Below are 23805 nucleotides of genomic sequence, written 5' to 3' on the forward strand. Positions count from 1 at the left end.
GTCTCCGGTGATAAGATGTTCTCTTCTTGGCAGAGGGAGTATACCTTTCACATGGGATGCTCTACTGCAGGCAGAAAGGGGCAGGTCAGGGAGCCCTTCCTGCATTTGCGTTACAACCAGTTAAATCAATTTTATGGCCCACTAATAGTTTGTTACCTGTAATTTGGAAAAAAAAAATGCTGGGAATAAGCCTACTCAACATCACTTCTTGAATAATCTTGTTCACAGTTACCCTCCATTTGTGCCAAAATGCATAGAACTACTTCGGTCATATTCAGTTTTTGCTCTGAAATGCTCTTTGTAATTAGATTTTGGCGAGAAATGTCAGCATGGAGGGGCTAGCTGAGCTCTCCTGCAGAAGGGTTGACTGAGTTCTCCTACTTTCTTTAACTAGGAGCATGTGGTCTCTGTTGAGGCAAAAAATCAGTAGCCTGCCAATCTATGGGTAGAGATAAAGAGGCATTTTAATTGTAAATACAACTTTTACTGAGTTTCTGCAATTTGAAGTGAATTTTGCTAGGTATGACTCTTCCTTTTCCCATCTCTCCTTGTTCATTGACCATTCTTTAAAGGAAACTTAGATTACTGCTGATGCGGGGTCGGTGAGCCAAGGAGTTGAAAGAAAGAAAGATTTCTTGGACTCTCAAGATCTGGCAGTAATGCTGTTTTATTTAGAGAATAGTGAGGAATAGCATGGGGACAGGACCCACGGGCAGTCAGAGCTGCTGTTGACATGGGGAGCTGCTGCTGCTGCTGCCTCTGCTGCCAACATTGGCGGAGAGTAAGGCTAAATTTAAGTCGCAGGTATGTGAGTTATCTCTTTACAAGACAAAGGGAAGAATATGTAAAAAGAGTTGTTAAAATGACATCAGTGCCGGTAGGGTCTGGTTATTGGGTGGTCCTATAACTTTTAGATAAGAATCAAACCAGATTGAGTAAATGGCAGAAGTCACCGCTTAAATATTATCTTCAGCTAAAGACAAAGGAGGATTTTGAGGAGATGTCAGTTACATGAGGTTGCCAGACAGTAAACAATTTAAGTTCTTGCCTTTGGCATTGATTCAGACTTTCTAGAGATAAAGTCACCTCCCTTCTTCCTGGCACAGAGAGGAGGCATCTTTACAGATGGAGGTTTCCCTCACAAAGGTAAATGTTTCCCAACAAAGGGCAAGCAAACTCCAGTCCTCAGAGCCTGCTTCTCATCTGCAGTTTTAAAATACACCAGCCTAAAATCCTCATCGATTGCTATTACCCCCAAACTTCTCTGTACTGTCAGTATCCATGGTAAATACTTCTTCAGAGTTTTGGCCTAGGAGTCCACAATCCCTACATTATTCTAGAGATGTCCTTAATCAAATTATGTATCTCTCCACACCTTAATACAGCTGCTTTTCTTATAGTTTGGGGTAAATGCAAATGAACTATAATAAGTAAGATTTAATAATATAGAGAGTCTGGGGGAAATAATACTGCACTTCAGATTTACAGAGCTTCTTGTAAAAAATAATTCATAGTTATCATTTCACACATCATCCCAGCATCCTCAGGAATTAGACTGATCTAAGTATTACCAATACATTTTTAAAGAGTTAAGTAATATCTGAAGAATGAATAATTTGAATCCTCCAGCTGTTGCATAATAGAGTTAAAAATGGAAATAAAGCCTCTATCCTTTTCTGGATCCGGGCTCCTTAATCCCTTTAGCCATGAGTTGGAGCCATGAGATGGAAGACTCAGTTAAGACAGAATAAAAAGGTTAAAAGTGAATTTAAGAAGAGGAGAGGAAAAGATCTTGTAAAGGGAGACACCAATAAATGTTTCCAGTGCTGCTGTGGCACAAGTATTCTAATCTCGGACTCTATTACACCATTAGCTAGAGAGAATGGTGGCAGTTGGAGGCAGTTGAGAGAATTAGATGAGATTAGAATTAGAGATTTTTTAAGTCCCTGCTAATTGTAACCTCTGAGATACATCTTACTTTCCATATAACAAGGTAAGGTCAAAAGTAGCTATTGTTACTGAAGGTTGATAACTGTTACCTCTTCAACTCTTTATCTTGTTAATGTTTAAGATATTACAAATTGGGTTTTATGCAATGCATGAACTTGTGCTTTGGGAGAATGGCAGGAAATTAAAAGTAATCTAGTGAAACTGGAGAAAAGGAAGAAATAATTTGATCAAGGAATTAACTGATGGATAGACAGTTCACTCATTCACCCACTGAATTAAGTACTTATGGATCTCCTACTGTGTGCCAGGCACAGTACTGGGAATTGGGAACACAACTGTGAACTTAGAGTCTAGTGAGGGAGACAGACATGTTTCAAATTTGAACATAAACTGTGAGTAGTGCTAAGAAATAAGTACAATTTTTTGAGAGCCTTGATACCTTTAAAATAGCCTTGGTGGCAATCAGAGATGAACACTTCAATAGGCAGATCTGTTTGGAAAGGCTGCACAGGGGGAACCGTGACTGAGAGATATATCTCTAGACTCCAAATAGAGACTAGAATAAATCTAGGGCAAAGAGATTTATACCAGAGGTACAAGGCAGGATCCCAGCGGAATGATGAGAACCTGCCATCATAAAACTCTTCTTCCTCAAAAGAATAGGAATTTTCATGTGGATAACGAAAGATTTGGGTTTTATTTTTCTTTAGATCCTATCTGAAAAGCTGGCCTAGATTGAGTTGCCACGCATTCCTTAGAAGTGGAGAAAAAGATGAATATGCTGGGAAGACATTTGATTGTTTGAGACTTAAGCCATAGTTTTGCTTTCACAAAATGTACATTCTTAAGGTAGACTGCAGAACATGGCTTTTTAGGAAGATAAATATTAAACACTTAAAACTGACAAAATTTTTGAACCAGTCTTTTATTTTAAGGAAAAATTCAATCTGCATCATAAGTGCTTCATTATCTCTATAGGCTCCAGATATCTTAAATAGATAAGAGAAGAAATGCCTGGGCTGGCCCGGTGGCATAATGGTTAGATTCATGTGCTCTGCTTTTGCAGCCAGGGGTTCAGCGGTTCAGATCCCGGGCACGGACCTATGCACAGCTTATCAAGCCATGCTGTGGCGGGTGTCCCACATATAAAGTAGAGAAAGATGGGCACAGATGTTAGCTCAGGGCTAATCTTCTAAAAAACAAAAAAGAAGAAGAAACCTGTTGTTATTATCTTTTGAAACTAAGCTCATATCTTTTTTTTAAATAGCATTTATCTTCAGCATTTTTAAATGTGTTTAGTTACATTTGATGCGATTGAGTCCCTATTGCCTTTAGACAAAGGAAGTTCAGGAACAGATAAGTGTTTTCTGTTTGTGTGAGACTGTGGTCGCCATTTGGATCTTTGCTATAATCCCATATGTAGAAGATTTGGTAACTATGACTTTGACAATTCAGAGAAATAAAAACCAAAAGTCAAGCGAAGAGAAACATTGGTTATTGCTAATAGAAGACCAATTGCAAACTCATAGCCCGTGTTATATACTATTATACTTTTGTGAACTTCGTTATTCAAGGCACCGGTGATAACAGAGGTGTTTGTTCTTCTTCTTAAACTTTGACTTGATTGGTACTAAGCCCTTTTGCCTATTCGTGCTAGGCAGCTGAGCCACTGCCATTACAGAACTAGGACTGGTCCTGCGTTTATGATGGTGCAATGTTGGGTTGCCTTCAAGTCAGGCATCACTGAGCTCAGCCTGGAGTTTGACCACTGGCATTGCAGAGAGCATCCCTAGCAAACCTATTGTGTTTTTAATTAGCCTCTGGAATTCAGAGACTCTTCAGGACTTTATTCAATTATTCAATTACTTAGTTTCAGTCATATCTGGGTGTGTTGGTGCCTCATGCTTGGCTCCAACTTCTGAGTCATGTTTGAACTCTGTGGCTTCAGGATGCTACTCTTCGTTTTCTGTTTGGACATCTTCATTTTAAAGCATCACCATGAACCATGATTTTAAGTTTACTGAAATTCAAAGTAGAGTTCAGATCCTGGGGGTAGACATGGCACTGCTCATCAGGCCATGTTGAGGCGGCATCCCACATGGCACAACCAGAAGGACCCACAACTAGAATATACAACTATGTACTGGGGGACTTTGGGAAGAAGAAGAAGAAGAAAAAAAAAGATTGGCAACAGATGTTAGCTCAGGTGCCAATCTTTAAAAGAAAAGAAAAAGGAGAAGAAACCAAGGGAGGGGAATAATAATGATAATAATAATAAAGGAAGACGGAAAGGAAAAAGGAGTTGATGGAATGCCACCAAAAATGGTATTAACTTCTCTTGTTGAGTTAAATTTACCATATCCATTTCTCGCCAAGTTATTTATAAAATATCACAGCTTAACAAGAAATTTCCTAGAAAAACATCTTGCTTGAAGGGTCCTTTCTTTCCTGAAAATGTATTTAAATTTTTCCTTTAAGAGAAGAAACTTGCACCTGGATTTTTCTCCCTTGGGGAAATTACGCTGGTCTCTTACTTTAAAAGTTTGCTCCGAACTCAGCTTGGATTGACTGTGCCTTGTAACTGGAGGCAGAAGTCAGTGTTTGGATTGAAATGATAAACTAAGTACTCTGAGAATGATACACCCACTACCTAAGGGGATTAGTGTACAGGGCCTCAGGGCAATAAATTTGGGTGGGCCTGCTGCTCACTTGGAATTTTGCGTTTTACATTTCATGTTAAAGAACGATTCCCAAAGTATCCTGAGGCTTCCTGAGGAGGTGCCATGGGAATGACATTTTAAACTTGGGACTCTCTCCCTTGCCCCTCCCCCCCTCCCTTTAGTAAAGTTATATTCTGGTCACATTTAAAGCACCCTCATCTGACTTTCACCAAAGTTACAATCTTGGCTTTATCAATATTTGTCCATATTTCTGAATTCTCACCTTTATATTTGTAACAATAATTTATATTCAAAATCTATAACAATTTTAAGGGTAAGAGGATTTTATCTAAATTCAATTCTTAATTCCACTGAGGTGATATACACAGAGATTTTTCACAGGAAATAGGAATATTAAGAGTGGATTCTATGGGGCTGGTCCCATGGCACAGGGGTTAAGTTCGTACATTCTGCTTCTTGGCGGCCAGGGGTTCACTGGTTTGGATCCTGAGTGTGGACTTGGCACTGCTTGGCAAAACCATGCTGTGGTAGGCGTCCCACATATAAAGTAGAGGAGGATGGGCATGGATAGCTCTGGGCCAGTCTTCCTCAGTGAAAAGAGGAGGATTGGCAGTAGTTAGCTCAGGGCTAATCATCCTCAAAAAAAAAAAAAAAGAAAGTGGATTCTGGAGACAGTCCCATGAGTGACTTCTTTATCTGTTAATTATGATTTTCTAGAAATAAAGTGTTTGTTGTGGAAATAAAGCGTTTGTTGTGGAAAAGAAGAGAGAAGAAATAAGCCAAGAAACTTAGCTCATTGGTTCAGCTTTTTCTGTCTATGACTCTCTTTTCCTTACCTCAAAAATCTCGATCACCACTCCTCTTCCAAAAACTAAAACAAGAACCCCTTGAACAAGCATCCTAGCGAATAAGAAGTAAGGAGGCGGATGGTTGTTTTCCCTTCCCCAATGAAGAGAAGCTGAGCTTCAAATCTGTTCTGGCAAACAAATTTCTAGGATTAAATTTGATTTTGCTCCCATTTTTAATTTGAGAAACTGGTAGTTGAATGAAAGGAAATTAGAAGAGCAAAATATATAATGGACCCTCAGAAAACAGGAATATTTTTCACATTTCTGGATTTTCTTCTATTCTGTAAGCATGTGCTTAACATTTGTTTTTTTTTCCATTTCATTTCATTTCAAGGAAGATTCACTTTGAGCTAACATCTGTTGCCAATCTCCCTCTTTTTTTTCGCTTGAGGAAGATTGTCTCAGGGCTAATGTCTGTGCCAGTCTTTTTCTATTTTGTATGTGGGTCACGGCCACAGCACGGCTTGATGAGTGGTGTTGGTCTGCGTGTGGGATCTGAACCCATGAACCCAGGCTGCTGAAGCAGAGCATGCTGGGCTTAACCACTACACCATGGGGCTGGCCTCGATTGACATGTTTTGGTATATCTCAGAAACTGCCTGTCTTTAGTAGCATCAAGGCAAGGAGCCAGTTGGCCCCTACTAAAGGGGTTCGGAACAGGCCTCCTCAAGATGTATCATTTTGACAAGTGGAATATTTTGAACTAAAGGCAGTCAAGACCCAGCAGGCTCAAGACACTTTTACCTCGCCCTTAAAGAATTTAAATTGGGGGCCTTTCCCATAATAAGAGTTATTACCAGCAATAACTTTTTATGACCCATCTGTATGATAAAGCAAAAATCTAATTACTACTAGGCCAGCCCCGGTGGCCTAGCAGTTAAGTTCAAAATGTTCTACTTCAGCAGCCCGGGTTCGGTTCCCAGGTGCAGACCTGCACCACTCGTCTATCAGTGGCCATGCTGTGGTGGTGGCTCACATACAAAATAGAAGACGTTTGGCAACAGATGTTAGCTCAAGGTCAATCTTCCTTAGCCAAAAAAAAAAAAAAAAATCTAATTACTGAACATCTGCTCTTCTTGTCATCCTGTGAATTATCCTACTCTCCTCAGAAGCCCCAGGCCCCTATTCTATTCCTTGGCTCAAGATGGCATAAATACCTCATTTTACTTTTCTGTCTTGGAACCTCTCATGTATGTGGCGTTCCCATACATATGCAATTAAATTTGATTTTCTCCTATTAATCTTTCTCATGTGAATTTAATTCTTAGGCCAGCCAGAAGAATCTAGAAGGTTAGAGGAAAATTTCTTCCTCCCCTACACTGTTCCTTATTATTTTAGGCAAACATCTTTACATGTTGCTTAATTATCTTTATAACTAGCTCTGTTATCTGCATAAATTCCCTCAGGCTGAAATACTGTATTTATTTAAGTCATTATATCAGCATTGGGTATTGAAGTTATTTTTCACATTTTCCCATTTCATAGATGGTACAATACATAGTAGAGAATACTACATATGTGAATATCTCTACCTACCTATATAGTTTTAGACTAAGCCTCAAACAAGGGATTCCCGGTTGAAAGGATTTAGTTATCGTGTGTTCTGTTGATAAAATTCCTTTACAACAGGAATAAGTTTAATTTAAATAGGATTTTGGATGTATTCAGATCTTAAGATTTTAAGTCTATTTTGAGATAAAAGAATTTTTTTAAAGCACGCTATGAGTTGCCAATGCTCTAGGAAGACATTAAATCTACAGCCTTCTTGCCTTGCCACTACTGAAGATGAGTTGGGTGCCCGAACTGTGAAAGGGTTTCTAGTAAGTATCATTGTTAGGGGTTGGGGGGATTTCAAAAACTTAGCAGAAGTGCTTTAAGAAGAAGTTATCCAGACAATGAGCAAAGAGGACATTTGGAAAGGGATCAAGAGATATGATTGAGTACAGACCTTATACATATTAGTGGAGAGAGAAGGTCAGATGTTAATTATGGGGACTTCAGTCAGATAAGATTTTCTAGGGAGTTGAGGTTCTTGTGTAAAATCCTCTATTAGAGGCTCTAAATAAAAGGAAGATGCTATTTTAGATGCTAACCTCTAGGTCTGCCCCCAATTCCGTGCCCTAAGGCTTTGTTCACAGATGTACACTAAAGAAGAGAGAGTTTGTTTCATCAAAAAAATGTATATACATATATATACAATAAATACATAAAAACCAGTATCTTTTACTTAGTGGATTCACCTTTCCTTGGCAAATTCAATAAAATGTGAATTCTCTGAAATATACTCAATGATTCTTTGATCTCACTGATGTTCTTCGATCCTATTGCTCTTCTTTATGATTGAACAGAATTAAAAAAAAATCATTTCTTTTAGATTTAGATTTCTCCGGATATTTCTTATTATCATTAATAAATCAAAATATTCTCACATGATTTAGGAAGTTAAACCATATATATTAGTGTGCTTCCAAAGGAAAATAGTTTTAGAAAAAATTTCATTCTCTAAGCACGGAACTGATTTATTGTGTTCTCGTTAGGCATTGTCCATTGAGCTGAGAAGAAGTTTCACATGGAGAAAAAAAGTCAAAGGATAAAATAGTTGAAATGGAGTTGAGAAGTGAGCCCCCCAAATTTAGATTTTTAGATATGTAAGAGACTTTAAGTTATGTATTCCAGAAACCTAATGCAAGAATCATATCTACAAGATTCGGACAAGTAAACATAATTCAGAGTTTTTTGAGATTGTTTATCTTATGATATTTCACTAGCAGATGTCCTAAAACAAGAGGATTCTAATGACTTTGCCACCATTTTCATTTTCGAATTTTTTTTACTCATACAAGACACGGGGCTTACCAGACGTTATTTTTTGATTTTTTAAACTGCATTTAAACTTCGTGGAAATAGATAGAAAAAGGAGGTGGTGCCAATGCTTTAAGGTTGATTTAATTTCTTACATTTATTTTTGTTTTATTAGTTTAAGAATTAAAATAAGATAAACTTTACTGATAATATAAATTTTGACACATTTACACATGTATATATTTATAAATGAATATGCTTTATCAGATGTGCTCAAAAAAGTTTAGAGATCATTGGCTAGCAGTTGGATGTATACTTCGGAGTCAGAAACCTGAGTTCAATAACTATATACCAAAATGACAACACCTTTCATGGCTAAATGTTGGGGATTTGTGAACACATCTGCTGTAAAAGGATTTCTTGTTCAGTGGAATTTTGTTGAAGCCACATCATCAAAATGGTACTTGTTGAGACAAGAATATTTTCTCACATTGAGTGGAACATTAAAAACAAATGAACTTTACCATGTAAAATTCTGTGGGGAAGATAAGACTTTTCCTTTACTCTCTCTGGTTCTGTGGCTGGGCTTGAAAATTAAACTGACCAAAGATAGATTGACAGGAGAAAAGCATAAAAAAGTTTATTTAGTGTTAATATTTTTACACGGTGTGGGAGGCTTTATAGAAAATAAATGAAGACCCAAAGAAACAGATAGGCCTGAAAGCTTATATACCATTTCAACAAAGAATGATAAATTCCAGGGACTGCCTAGTGGTGTAGTGGTTAAGTTCATGTGCTCTGTTTTGGTGGCCCAGGGTTCGTGGGTTTGGATCCTGGTTGTGGACCTACACACTGCTCATCAAGCCATGCTGTGGAGGCATCCCACATATAAAATAGAGAAGGATTGCCATGGATATTAGCTCAGCAACAGTCTTCTTCAAGCAAAAAGAGGATGATTGGCAACACATGTTAGCTCAGGGCCAGTCTTCCTCACCAAAAGAAAAAAAAAAGAATTATATATTCTGGAGGTGTGACAAAAGAAAAAGGGTTGTGAACTAGGGGTGGTAAATTGTGGGAAAGTGATGAGGAAATGTATGGGGGAAATTCACAGAAGACAAGGGTATTATCTTGGGGTGATTTCCCCACCTCCAGAGATAAGAACGTTCTTTTCCTGGTACTGAAAGGGCATCTTTCTCAGGGGAAATTTTATGTCCTGCTTTTTGGTAGAAAGGGAGAGGTCAGAGAGCCCTTTCTGCATCTGCTGTTTTTCAAGTGCCTTAGGCTCAAAATAACCAATATGCCAAAGTGGCATATTTTGGGGTGGAATGTTCTAATCTCCTTCTATTCACACATACACAAAAGTAGAAGAAATGACCTCCATGTATTCATCACCCAGTTTCTATAATTATTAACTCATGGCCAATCTTTTTCACCTAAACTCAAATCGTCCCCTTCCTCCGCAGGTGCCATGCCACCTTCCCCACCCCCCACCCTGCCCAATTATTTGGAAGCAAATCTGAATGGGACATATAATGACATCTTAAAAACAATTTTTTATGTTTATATCAAGTGTCTAGGATATTTTACTTTTTTGAAAAAATTTCACATCCATTATCTTTATCGTTACAGCTACTATTACGGTTTTAACTATTCTTCTTACAAATGGAGAATTATGGGTATCAAGAAAGAGGTGAGTGGTTGTCTTTTTGATGTACTTTGGTTCCATCTAGCTGTTCAAGCCAGAAACCTAGGAGTCATAAGTTACCCCCTTCCTTATTCTTTCAAATGCATTTGGTGACCAATGGCTGTCAAATCTTGTCCTCTTCCCGGCACTGTCACTCTTCTACTCTTCTATTTATTTACACAACTTCTACTTTGTCCCTCTTTAATTGTGTCTTGTATAGAGTGGTTATAATAATCATTCTGAAACAAATTTGATCATGTCACTATCCTAACAACATAGTCTTTTGGGCCTGGTATCCCTGATCGACAGCCCCAAGCCCTGTTAGATGAAATTTTCTTTTGTTTTCCCCTCACGATGTTAGAACAGTGCCAACATTTAAATGTATGGAGATTTTTTCCATATTTAAAATTGATATGCCCACATTTGGATAACTGACATAGTGAAAATTAGAAGATTTGGCACCATTCCAAATACCTCCAGCAAAATGGCGGATCTATTTTTAGGACAGGACATGAGATTTGACTTTTGCTATAGTCTCACACACGTTGCCTGCCTAAGGGCTGCAAACAGAATTCCTGGTACGGAATCTGAGTCTCCTCATTGCCCACGTTATCTTTCCTTTTCAGCTCCTCCAACTTCTCCCATAATGGATTACCGACTACATCACCGGATCTATTCTCCTCTGTGTCTAATCCTGGCCTCTATCCCCAGCCCCCACTCCTACTTGGGTCTCTCCAACTTAAGTATCGTTCTCTGCCTGGAGCCACATCTCGTCTACTCAGGTGTCTTGGGTGTTGGTGCTCATGGTGCTTTTGGCATATCCTAAAACACCATTATTGTGCTCTTCACTTCTGGCTATCAATGTTTGAATTTCTTATACCTGTTAACAAGTGTATACTGTCTTCCTTTTTTTAAAAAAAATTACCGTGCTTCCCCAGTACTTGACAAATTCTAGAGGTTCAATGAATGTTGGATGAATGATTGACTGGCTAAAATATCTTTAGACAATAAGACCCAAGAGAATTGAGAGGTGCTCAGGGCAATTAAGATAACAGCCAGCCCAAATATAGTCTTCGCTACTCATGACGGTCTGGGCTTATGCTACTTCCTCTAACTGGGTCTCAGAAGTGAATGTTGAGAATCCCTAAGGTTCCGCTGATGGTCTGAAAGGAATTGATTTAATTCTTTGACTTTAGTCATAAAGCTATGATCTATGATTTCTGGATCTTGCCTTTGTACTTTAGATCTGAAAATGTTTCTGTCTCCTCTCTTCTTTTTTCCCCCTCACTTATATACTAACACTTACTCAGTCTCTCAGCTGTCTGTCTCTTTGCCTAGAGAAATTAAATTCCTTTAGAACCCTTGCCTCTGGGACTCAAACCTGCTTTCAATTTCAAGTTCAAGCAAGTCTTCCTGGCCTGGTGTCCTTTTGACTCTGTCCATGGCCTTGGCTCACACAGATACCAACTGTCTCGTTTTGTGTGAAACAGTGATGTTTGAGGAGGTTATATTGATAAGCATTAGGTGGCCCATAGGTTGGAGAATTTGCCTTTTCTCCTTAAACCCTGAAGTCCCCAAGAAGGCTCTATTCCATAGAATGAGTCTGGAAGATGTGGGTTCTGGTTCAGGCTCTGTCACTAGTTTGGTGTTCTCAGGGTTGGGTAAGAGTTACATTATAATACCTACGGGTATACCAGTCTTTCTCTTGAAGTTGAAACTGGTTTGTGGAAAGAAAAGAGACTTGTAGGAACTATAATCCTTTCTTTTACCCTTGGTGATTATAATGAGTTTCCTAGGGCTGCTGGAACAAATTACCACAAACTTGGTGGTTTAAAACAACAGAAATTTGGGGCCAGCCCGTGGCCGAGTGGTTAAGTTCTTGTGCTCTGATTCGGCAGCCCAGGGTTTCACTGGTTTGAATCCTGGGCACGGACATGGCACCGCTCATCAAGCCATGCTGAGGCAGCATCCCACACGCCGCAACTAGACGGACCCACAACTAAAATATACAACTGTGTACCTGGGGGCTTGGGGGAGAAAAAGGAAAAATAAAATCTTGAAAACAACAGAAATTTATTTTCTCACAGTTCTGAAGGCTAGAAGTTTTAAACTAAGGTGTTGGCATGGCCGTGTTCCCCCTCAAGACACCAGGGAAGAACTTTTTCTTGTGTTTTCCTAGCTTCTGGTGGCTTCTGGCAATCCTTGGCATTCCTTGGTTTGTAGCTGTATCACTTCAATTTCTGCCTCGATAGCCACATGGCCTTCTTTCCTGCATCTCTATGTCTTTGCATTCTCTCCTCTTCTTATAAGGATACCAGCCATCGGATTTAGGGCCTACTCTAAATCTAGGATGTTTTCATCTCAAGAAAGTTAGCTAGTTATATGTGCAAAGACTCTATTTCCAAATAAGGTCATGCTCTGAGGTTCAGGGTAGAAATGAATTTTGGGGGATACTTTTTAACCCATCAGAGGGTCTATCCATTGTATGTCAACAGTCTTATTACTTTTTAAGTTAGAAAAATTTAAATTCACAATTTTCAAGGATAGAAGTATCCATTCTTTTTTGAAGAGGTCTGTGGGTAGAGATCTTCCCAATAGGCTCATTCTACCCCATGTTTTTCTTGCATAAAATGATCATGTGGAAATTAGATTTGAATGTTAACTTTTTCAATAAGCTGAACATTCTTCCCTGAGACATAAGGAAATCTAATCTTTTCTTTATTCCATTTACTTCTCCCACTCTCTGCCATTCAGGCATTGCTATCAGTAACTGGTAGTTGAATGGAATTCATTTTTTCTTCCAATATCACTTTAGGTGAAGATTTTCTAGGTCCTGAGTAAGGAAATTTATTAGGGCTTAAACTATAAAAATCTTTAGGTAATTTGCTATGGTAAGGATACACTTTCCTGGGAAGAATGGCACAATGCCATGTACCTTTACATAGCAATAAACTACTAATCTAACTAAAAAGAGGTTCTTGTTTCCTCCTGGAATCACAGAATGTTTAAATATGTCTTCTTGTAGGTAATTTTTACAAATACCAATGTTAAATAAGACATAGCTTAATTTCTTATCCTTGGGTCAGACCATTTTATTGTACCATAAAATGTGCCATAACTCTTCAGTTTGTGACAATCAGAATGATAACACAATATCACTTCTCAAAGACTGTATAATACCAAAATTCAAATATTGCTTTTATTAAGCTAGGCCAGAACCAATCCTCTTAGTGGAAGATGTAAATTAGTAAAATGTTTTATTAACTTTAGACATGAGAGTACTCTACTTTAAGCTATGACTGAGCAGGGTTCCAAAGAGCGCTCAGACTTGTCCTTTGGTAGGAGATTTTGGTTGATTCAATAGTTTCGAGCAAACTTTTGACTTATTACCTCAGGCAGAAGTTGACTTTTACTTCCGCCTCTCCCTGTTCTCCTTCACAAAAAAGGTAAAACTTTACAATTCTATGAGATTGCTGTTTTCACTATTTAGCAGACCACTAGAGAGTGGGCTTTCAAGAAATAGCAAAGAAGAACGAGAGGTTTGACTTGGACTTTACTTTCTTTCAACAGGCTTTTGGGAAGGCGTTGCTTGGTACAGCATTCTGCACGACTGAGAAGGCAAAACGAACAAATAGCTGCATTCACCTCTCTGCAGGCTCACGAATGATTTGGGAAGATGAGACAAACGTGAGCTGCTATAGAATTTGTATCATATACAGGAGGAGATAATTGTATTGATTCAAACATAGGAGGAGGTCCTCCCTCTTCAAAAATTGAATTAAACTGGGGCCAGCCTGGTGGTGTAGTGGTTCAGTTCACATGCTTCGCTGCAGTTGCCTGAGGTTGGAGGGTTCGGATCCCAGGTGCAGACCTACAACTGCTTTTCAAGCCACACTGCGGCGATGTCCCACATAAGATAGAGGAAGATTGGTACAGAGGTTAGCTCAGCAATAATCTTCCTCAAGCAAAAAAAGGAAGATTGGCAACAGATGTTAGCTCAGAGCCAATCTTCCTCCCCAAAGAAAAAGAAAGGAAAAGATTGAATTAAACTGCCTACACTTAAAGTTGAGAACTTCGTAAAGCTTACAATCTCTGATACAGAAATGTAGTGTAACAATACATTCTCTATTTCTTCTTTTTTCGGTTATAGATGAAGCAACTTGCAAAACATTCCTGAAATACAAAGAAGAATAATATTTAAATGTAAATCATCGTTATACCTCTTTATCCATCAGAGTGGCTTCGTTCGACCCTCTCTCTTCTGTGCTTATATCTTGCATCAAGTATTGGATAAAAAAAAGTGTGTAGGAAGAAATAAGTGATTTTCATAGTCATTACTCTTTGCAATGGGAGTGCTAAGGATCCAGCATGGCTTTGTTGGGTCCAGTGGAACATCACAGGTGGTGTTCACGTTCCTTTTGATTCCGTGTTGCTTGACTGTGGATTTCAGAGCACCCCCTATCTTCCCAAATACTCCTTTTCTCTGGGCCTGGAATGCCCCAACTGACGTTTGTGCTGAGAAGTTTAACGTGCCACTAGATCTGAGGCTCTTCTCTTTAGTAGGAAGCCCCCGAGTAAATGTCACAGGACAAAATATTACGTTATTTTATAGTGATAGACTTGGCTACTATCCTTACATAGAAGCAAAGACAGGCAAACTTGTGAATGGAGGACTCCCCCAGTCGGGATCCTTACCAGGTCATTTGGAGAAAGCTAAGGCTGACATTTCCTATTACATTCCAACAGACCACGTGGGCTTGGCTGTCATTGACTGGGAAGAGTGGAGGCCTACCTGGGTAAGAAACTGGCAAGCTAAAGATATTTACAGGCAGCAATCTATTTTGTTGGTTCAGGAAGAAAATGTACAACTTAACGTCACCGAGGCCACCAAGACGGCCAAAACAATGTTTGAAAAGGCAGGAAAGAGTTTCATGCTAGAGACTTTAAAACTTGGAAAATCACTTAAGCCAAATCACTTATGGGGTTTTTATCTTTTCCCTGAGTGTTACAATCACTATAAAGGATCCGATTACAATGGAAGTTGCTATGATATAGAAAAGATAAGAAACGATGGACTTGACTGGTTGTGGAACGAAAGCACTGCCCTTTACCCATCTGTTCACTTGAATAGCAAATTAAAGTCTTCTCCACTAGCTGCACTCTTTGTCAGGAATCGTGTTCAGGAAGCCATTCGAGTTTCTAAACTTCCCAGTGCTGAAAGTCCACTTCCCATCTTTACATATACACGCCCAGTTTTTTCTGATAAGCCTTCAGAATATCTTTCTCAGGTAAGTGAATCAAGGCATAAAGCCTATGAAAGAGTGTCTACAAATGATGTTTAGGGGAATTTAACATCATGTTTGAAAGGAATGAAATTTAGTTTTCAGTATCCTTCAGGAATATGCACACAGGTAGTTCTGCATCACTATATGAATGCAAAATAAGAATATACTTCACTTTTAATGTCATCATATAATATCTTAGCAACCATGGAGAATTAGGCAGTATTGAAAAAGTGTTAACTCAGTTCCCTTTTTTTTTCTTTCGTGGGAATGCTCTCTTGTCAATAGAGGTAATTAAAATAATAATAAGGGGGGAGAGCAAAAGAGGTGATCAGGCTCACATGTGAGGGGATGAACTATCATTAGTTTTTGGGTGGTGAACATGATGTAATCCTCACAGAATTCGAAATATATTAAGATGTACATCCGGAAAAAAAAAAGAAAAAACACCCCTATGCTTTAAAAAATAAAAATAAATAAATAAATAAAAAAGAGAAAATAATGATAGAAATGTATTTTTGTCATAGTACGGCAGTGACTATGTAAAAGATAGAAATAAATAGTGGGGAAATATTTAAACTATTGTTGTTGTGTCAGCATGCTTAGCTTGGTGTTACTGTCCTAAGTGTAACATTTCATTGAGTTGTTATCTATTAACTCCTGCTATCACATTTGCCAGGATGACTTTGTGAATACAATTGGTGAAAATATTGCTCTAGGAGTCTCAGGAACTATATTCTGGGGAACCTCCGATTTAAGCAGCAGTATGGTAAGTTGAATTGATAGGAAATGGATGAGAACATTTCTACTTTTAATGTTTTAACAATGAGGATTGTTGTGGTATTGAATAATAAAATAATTGCTGTGCTTGGCACAGACTGATAGGTACTCAATTAATACTGGCTGAATTAAACTATCGTTTGTGTGGTTATGTTGTAAGGCAGAAAATATTGTACCTGTTTTCCAGTGAGGAAACAGAAATTCAGTTAGATTAATTGAAATTCTCTAGCCTACGTGGCTAGTGAGTAGCAAAGACAGGATTACAATCTCAGTTTTCTGAATCCGTGTTTGGTGTTTTTTCTACTACACTGTGCTGTGTCTCTTCTCAAAAGAGCTCCAGCTAGTCAATATTCATTCATTCATTCTTCCTTTCATTCAATTACTGTTCATTAAGTGCTTATCTTATGTATTAATTTAGTCATTTAATCTCCATGACTGTTTAGTACAGGAGCCAGCAAATGCTGGCCATGGGCCAGATCTGACCTACTGCTTGTTTTTGTACAGCTCCATGGTCTAAGAATGACTTTTTACATTTTCAAATGGATGAAAAAAAAGAAGAATGGTATTTCATAACACTTGAAAATTATGTAGAATTTAAATTTCAGCATCTATCAGTAAAGTTTTATCGGAACATAGTCATGCTCATTCGTTTAGATGCCTAAGGCTGGTTTATACTACAAGGAAATAATTGAGTAGTTACAGCAGAGACTGTATTCTCCAAAACCCCAAAATATCTACTAATCTGTTACTTTACAGAAAGTTTGCTAACCCTTGGCTTATTGAACGCCTGTTATGATTAAGTGCTAGGGAGTTGTTTAGGTACTAGAAACATAGCGTTGAACGAAAAGTCCCTTCACCATAGAGCTACATTCTTGTAAGTGGAAACACAACATAAACAGGTATGATATGTCAGGTAGTGATAACTGCAATGAAGAGCAGTGAGGCAGTGTAGGCAGAAATGGAGATTGATGGAATGGTGCTATCTTACATGGGGTAGTCATAGAAGGCCTCTGGTGGGGCGCTGTTGGAGCACAGACCTGATGGAAATAAGGGACCAAATCTCTGGACACATGGAGATGGCAGTTGCAGTGGCCTTGAGGCTGGAATGAGCTTTTGAAGAAAGAGGGAGAGGTTTGACTGGAATGCCTGGGCAAGGAAGATAGCGGTAAGACGTGTGGTCAGTAAGATAGCAGAGGGTCAGAGGTAGGGCTTCGTAGTCCATGAGGGGGCTCTTACTCTGAGATGGAAAGCCACTAGAAGGTTTAAGGAGAAGAGTGGTAATTTCTGAAGAACATTTCAGAAGAGCTACGTAGTTGAATTGAGAATAGATCTTACAGAGAAGAGAGCAGGAGCAGGGAGAGGAGGCTGTTGATGGCTTGGACCTCAGGGGCCAGCACGTATTTGGATTTTGCATATAATACGACAGCAGAACTAGAGGATGGGCTGAGGGGTTGGGTGAGTAGGTTGGATAAGAGAAGTGATTAAAATAATTCCGAGGCTTTTAGCTTGAAGTAGTTGCCATGGAGCTGGCAAAGATTTTAGGGGGAGTGGTTTGAAGGGGCAGGGAGTTTTAAGGGCTAGGGGAGGGAGCTGCCTAGGCAATTGGGAGTTGGTTTTGGAAAATCCTACTAAATTGTTCAAAGGGAGAGGAAAAGAAACCTTTCTTTTTGTCCTCCACAGGTTAGATTTAGTAGCGTCTATTTCAAGTAAAATTTTTAAATAATACTTGTTTTATTAGGAAAAAATGTTTATTTTGTTCTATATAGAATGAATTTTATTCCTTTTCTCCTAACACCTTTTCTTTAGCTCAAAATCCTTTCACTATCATGATCTAACCCTTTTCTCTCTTCCTTTCTTTTCATCCTTGTTTAATTCTCTGTAACAGGTCTTTGTCCCTCACCTCTTCACTCCTTTTCAAGAGTAAAGCTGTCACATGGGCACTGCTGAATTGGAGCTGAGCTTTTCCTTCTCTGATGGATGTGGAATTACTAGTGACGTATGCGCCATGGAGAATGTCTAATGAAGCTCATGGCCCAGAGGTCTGATCCTAGGATCTATAGCAAAGAGACCTTATACTCTAAGATCAGAAGACAGTTTTTGATCTTTTTCCTTTCAGATAGACTAGCCATATTTTTACTTCATTTATAAAAGTACTTAACAGCAGTCACCTTTGAGACATTCTTTCAAAGTAGTCTAGGCCCTTCTACCTATTTGATATAATTCTATTGTCTCTGGTTTGATCACTAATAAAGAGAAATAACAGAAAATATGAGTTTAGAGAAAAGCGTATGTTCTTTAACAAAATCTTTCATATGTCAGAAAATTATTTAAAAATTATACTTCTAAGTAGATTTCCAATTTTCATTAGTTGTTTTCTCAAATCTATAAACTCCTTTCTCAAGAGTCTTATTAATTCTATGATGGAACCATTTATACGTTCTCCACAATAGTTCCCTTTTTTTTTAAAGAACTGAGAACTCCACCCTTACTGTGATGAGAATGAATCAGGCATTTCCCAATTAGTAGGATAACGTGACGTACTATTTAATTGTCACACTTGTTTTTTTATTGCACTTTAATCTTAGATTCACATTCTTCTACCATGACTTCCATATTATTCATACAGGGACAGTCCATCAACTTTAATATGACTATTTTCTAGTTAATGACACTGCCTTGTGGATTCTTTTCTAAAGTTTCTGCCACCTTTCCCAACTTATGATTTTGAATGCTCGTTCTGTCATTCCTTCCACTTTTTTCTATGTCATTTGTAATCAATTGAGTCACGGATTATTTATCCTGTTTCCTCTGATTCATTGACAGCTTGAGAAACTGGTAATTGCAGATTTACTTGCAATGACTGGAATTGACTTAAAACAATTGTTATCAAATGTAAGCAAACCATTTTGTTCTATTCCATTTTATTAGATCCAGGAGTGTGACAGAGCCAGCTCCTACTGGCCCCAGCTCATGAGACCTGACTGTTAAATATTCAGAAATTTTGTGAACTGGTTGTAAAACACAGCCATTATTAAGAATTAAATTATAAAAACTTAGAATAAAATAAATTGTTAAAAATAGTAATAAGTACTCAAAATATATCACTTATTTACTTCATTTTACTATTATCCATACTGTTAGGTCATTTACATCTATGGTGTCTATATAAGTGGAAATACTATATAATGGTGTGCTGCTCCATACCATGCTACCATCCTGTGTAATGGTGGGGTACTTGATTCCCAATTCTGCATTAAGTGATGTCAGGTTGGTGGCTTAAAATTGTCCATGGTAGGAGTATTCACACCATGGATATTGACAAATGCTATAACCCAGGCCTTATCCTTTAGAGAGCCACTTTTATTTTGTTTTATTTTTGTGAGGAAGATTGGACCTGAGCTGACATCTGTGCTGGGCTAAAATCTGTGCCAATCTTTCTCTGTCTTATGTGGGATGCTGCCACAGCATGGCTTGACAAGCAGTGCCAGGTCCACACCCCAGATTGAACCTGTGAACCCCAGGCCACCAAAGCAGAGCATGCAAACCCAACCACTATGCCATTGGGCCAGCCCCTAGAAAGTTAGTTTTACATCTTTCCAAAGACCCTGCCTTATGTAGGCTAATGATTCTCAAACTATTCTCATTCTTTTACTCTTCTTTTTGCCTAACCCCTATTTCTATGAACAACTGCAATGTCATCTGAGCTTGTTGTGAATTCTCATATATCCCCGGCACTGGGGATTCAGTGTTGAAGAATATGGACAGAGACCCTGCACTCATGGAGCTTATATTAAAGTTGGAGGGATAGAAGTAATACATAAACAAGAAAAATATTTTATGTGATAAGCGCTATGCAGAGAATTAAAATGGAGAGCTGTGAGACAATAGACAGGAAAAGTGTCTGAGAAGGGTATTGTCTAACTAAAGATGTGATCTGAAAGACAAGACAGAGTCAATCACGTTAAAAATTAGTGGAAAGAGCATTCCAAGCAGAGGGAACAGTTAGTGCAGTTTGAAGTGAACTGGCCATGCTGGGGAAACAACTAGTATGTCTAAGGCGGAGTGGTGAGGGAAGACCGTACGAGAGGAAGGAAGGACTACGCCACATCAGGCTGCATGCAAGTTGAGAGAGGTTGAATTTTATTCTAAAAACTATGCAAAGGTATTTGAGGGTTGAGAAGAGGTTTTCTATCATTGCCATAAAAATTACAGCGAACAATGATTTAAACAAGAGAAATTTATTATCTTACAGTTCTGTGGGTCAGAAGTCCAACATGGGTTTCAATGGGCTAAGATCAGGGTGTTGGTAGGGTTACATTCCTTTCTAGGGGAGGATCCTCACTTGCTCATTTGGGTGGTCAGCAGGATTCATTTCCTTGTGACTGTGGCAACGAGATCTTTATTTTCTGGCAGGCTGTGGCTAAGGGTCATTTCCAGCTTCTAGAGGCCGCTGCGTTCTTTAGCTCATGACTCACTCCTGTATCTTCAAAGCCAGCAATGCTGGGTTGAGTCTCCCTTACCTTTGGATTTGTCGTCCTTCTTCCATTTAACTTTGTTTTTATCCCCGTTGGAAAAGTTTCTACATTTCTACGGTCTCATGTCATTAGATTGAGCCCATACATATTAATTCAGCATAATCTTTCCATCTCATGGTCCATACCCTTAATCATACCTGTAAAGTCCTTTTTACCAAGTAAGATAACATAGTTCTAGGTTCCAGGGATTAGAGTGTGGACATCCTTGGAAGGCCATTATTCTGCCTACCATCAGTGACATCATCTCAAGGAAGGTAACAAGAAATAGATTCAACTGGAAGCTGCCAAGATTCCTCAACTTTCCTGCTGATCTCCCACCACCGCGTCTGTTGGTCAGCTGAAGGACTAGGACAGCCAGCTCACTCAACGGAACTGCTGATCATGAAAGAAAGTGACTGTCTTCTATGTTTTTAAAAGGACAATGTCCCAGTTTTAGAATGTACCAGTCTCAAGATGAATCATTTTAGTTACTCATCACTCGTACTCTGCCGAATAAGCATATTGGTAAAAGAATTGTCATAACCATAATTTGAACTATACATAACATTTAATATAAAGTATACTCAGTTGACCCTGTTTAGTTGTTCTGAGCTAGCAATTTAGAAACCACTCTTTCCAATGCTGTTTAAACTTGTGTGACAAATGCGATACTTACTACATTTATTTATAATTTCTTGAGGGCTAACCAATGATGTGGTGGGCCCTGGGCTAAGCACTTATATACTTAGTATCTTTTCATCTTCACAACAACCTTATGAGGTAGGTGCTATAATTATCTTTATTTTACAGGTGATGAAGCTGAAGCATAGCCAGGTTAATTAATTTGCCCAAGGTTACGTAGATAGGAAACTAAGACTTAGAAAGCTTGAGAGATTCCCAAGTTCACACAGCTGGTCATTAATGGAACTGGGACTCCAATTAGGGCAGATGGACCCATGAGCCTATGCTCTAACTGGTGTACGATCCTGCACCCCTCTCCATTAGTTTCTGGATTACTGAGGAAGACCAAAGCTAGGGTATGTTAAGCCTCAACTCTTCATTTATTCAGTGACATGAAAAGGCATGTGAAACTTACGAATGCTACAAAAAAGAGTTGGAATAATCTTTCTTGTTAAGGTAAAAAAGATAAAATATTTCCTACCTCTTGTTGGGTCTATTTTTTCGAGTTTCCTTAGAAATTGCTTATTGCAGTGAATTAATTCACATGTGAACTAACTTGGACCTTGATATTCTGACCTTCTTATAATTTTACAGCAAACTTGCACGGCCTTAGACAATCACATGAAGACCGCACTGAATCCTTACATTATCAACGTCACCCTAGCAGCCAAAATGTGTAGCCAAGTGCTTTGCCAGGAGAAAGGAGTGTGTACAAGGAAACATTGGAATTCAAGTGACTATCTTCACCTGAACCCAAAGAATTTTGCTATTCAAACTGGGGAAAATGGAAAATACACAATACATGGGCAACTCACACTCGAAGACCTGCAGCAATTTCCCCAAAAATTCTATTGCACCTGTTATGCCAACACCAGTTGTGAAGAGAGAGATAATATAAAAAACATTGGTGCTGTCAATGTATGTGTTACTAACGATATTTGTATAGATGGCTTTTTAAACTCAAAACCCGGTGATCAACCTCCTGGCCCTTCATCCTCTACACCACCTGCCACGGTGTCTCCATGTGTACATGGGAAACATCCCAAGGGGTGTTCCAAAGTCAGGTGTTCCGGGCAAACTATCTCCAACAATGCCCAAGGGGGCCGTCAGAGTGTTTACCGGAAAAATACCTCCAGTCGTTTATATATTCAAAACAAGATAATTAAAACAACCCCTTCGAGTACAAGTTCAGTGCTTATTAAATTTCCTGTCTACATAGTTTATGTTTTGATATATTTTCCATTTTTAGATTTAATAATTTATCTAGCTTAAATTATTTTTTAGGCAAGTGATAATACCTATACACTGGAAGTTTTATATTTGAAATGTAAGTCAAAACTCGTAGCTAAGATAGCACTTTGGTATTTTGAGCAAAAATTGCTCTTTCATGATCAAATTGAACTTGAAATTATTATTGATTGATAAACAAAGGATGCTGACTAGCACTTTAATTTTACAAAATCGTAGTCAGGACGCTGTTACTACTAAATCCAGTGATGCTACATTTTGCTTTTGAAACTCAAAGTAGAATTTTGATTGTTTAATATAGTATAGAATTTGTTTTGTAAGATGATATCCAATTTTGTATTTTCTAACTGGCATGAGTCTACAGCAAGTATTTCACATACTGGGAATGTATAGATAGAACTAAGAGGTACGTGTTATATTCTTGGTTCTATCAACGATGATTGTAAGGCCTAAAACACTTGGAGGTCTAGTTTTCTTCTGAGAAGGTGAGCATTTGAATAATGCCGATTTACTGCAAATGGATGTCTTTATAAGTAGTTTGCAATTTGTAATAAAGATGTCAAGAAAATATTAAGGTGAAAAATCTTATCTTTTAAAATGTAATATCCTAAATGTACTAGTCTGCCTCAAGCACAGAACAATGGTTTTAGTTATTTCCTCTTGATAGTTTGTTCAAGTTCTGTTTTATTAAAAGATAATCTTTAAAAAGCGATTATCCTGTCAACTTTTGTACGTGATTTAATGTCTTCAGAATTCATATATAAACTATTCTAATTTTCTTTTCACTTTTGATCGTCAAATTTGACGATCTTGTGTAGCTAAAATGCCTTATTTCATCTAAGCATCCATTCATATCCTTCATATAGCATTTATTGAGGGTTTATTCTCTCCCAGCCTCAGTATTAAGGGTCACAGATTCAAGGTGACGTAGCATGTTTCTTGCCATCAGTGAGTTTGTTGTGTAACATTGAAAGTGGAACATTACGACATAGTGTGTGATAAATGCTATGAGAGAAGTTCAGCATGTTCTGGCATACAAACGACAATTTGGGAGTGTCAGAGAAGAATTTCAAGGGTTACATGAAAGAGATGTTATGTCCTTTGCCTTGGAGATTGCCTAGCAGTTAGGTAGCATGGGGCCATGAGACAGAAGGGGTGGAACACTGAGCATGGTTATTAGAGTAGTGTACAGTAGATGATGACCATATGATGAAGCTTTTGTAAATCATACTAACAAGTTTGGACTTTATGAGAAAGACACTCCCAAACCTCTTAACTTGCCCTATTTTTTCCATGCACACACATCACAGCATGATACATTTATGTATTTTTTGC

General features: G+C 38.3%; 1 protein-coding gene across 12 annotated transcripts; it reads left to right on the forward strand.

Annotated features, from left to right (window-relative positions):
• The first annotated feature begins 1471 nt into the window (after window positions 1-1471).
• Window positions 1472-23178, forward strand: SPAM1 (sperm adhesion molecule 1). Of its 12 annotated transcripts, none has more exons than XM_070616483.1 (7): window positions 1517-1993; window positions 2661-2786; window positions 9911-9971; window positions 13536-13652; window positions 14116-15253; window positions 15927-16016; window positions 17913-18294. In XM_070616483.1, exons 5-7 carry the CDS (start codon window positions 14312-14314, stop codon window positions 17949-17951), a joined length of 1071 nt encoding a protein of 356 aa, XP_070472584.1. In that variant the 5' UTR covers window positions 1517-1993; window positions 2661-2786; window positions 9911-9971; window positions 13536-13652; window positions 14116-14311; the 3' UTR covers window positions 17952-18294. The 12 variants fall into 12 exon arrangements, with proteins under 12 accessions (XP_008509281.2, XP_070472584.1, XP_008509282.2 ...); XM_070616479.1 differs by lacking the exon at window positions 17913-18294 and adding an exon at window positions 21817-23178 and having other exon boundaries at window positions 1694-1993; XM_070616480.1 differs by lacking the exon at window positions 17913-18294 and adding an exon at window positions 21817-23178 and having other exon boundaries at window positions 1861-1993; window positions 2661-2799.
• Window positions 23179-23805: the final 627 nt, after the last annotated feature.

Source organism: Equus przewalskii, chromosome 4, assembly GCF_037783145.1.
Source record: "Equus przewalskii isolate Varuska chromosome 4, EquPr2, whole genome shotgun sequence".
Lineage (NCBI taxonomy): Eukaryota > Metazoa > Chordata > Mammalia > Perissodactyla > Equidae > Equus > Equus przewalskii.

Coding starts and splice junctions, on each gene's coding strand:
- SPAM1 (XM_008511059.2), top strand. CDS start 14,312: ATGGGAGTGCTAAGGATCCAGCATGGCTTTGTTGGGTCCAGTGGAACA. Junction 15,254..15,926: donor CTTCAGAATATCTTTCTCAG/GTAAGTGAATCA, acceptor CACATTTGCCAG/GATGACTTTGTGAATACAAT. Junction 16,017..21,816: donor CCGATTTAAGCAGCAGTATG/GTAAGTTGAATT, acceptor ATAATTTTACAG/CAAACTTGCACGGCCTTAGA.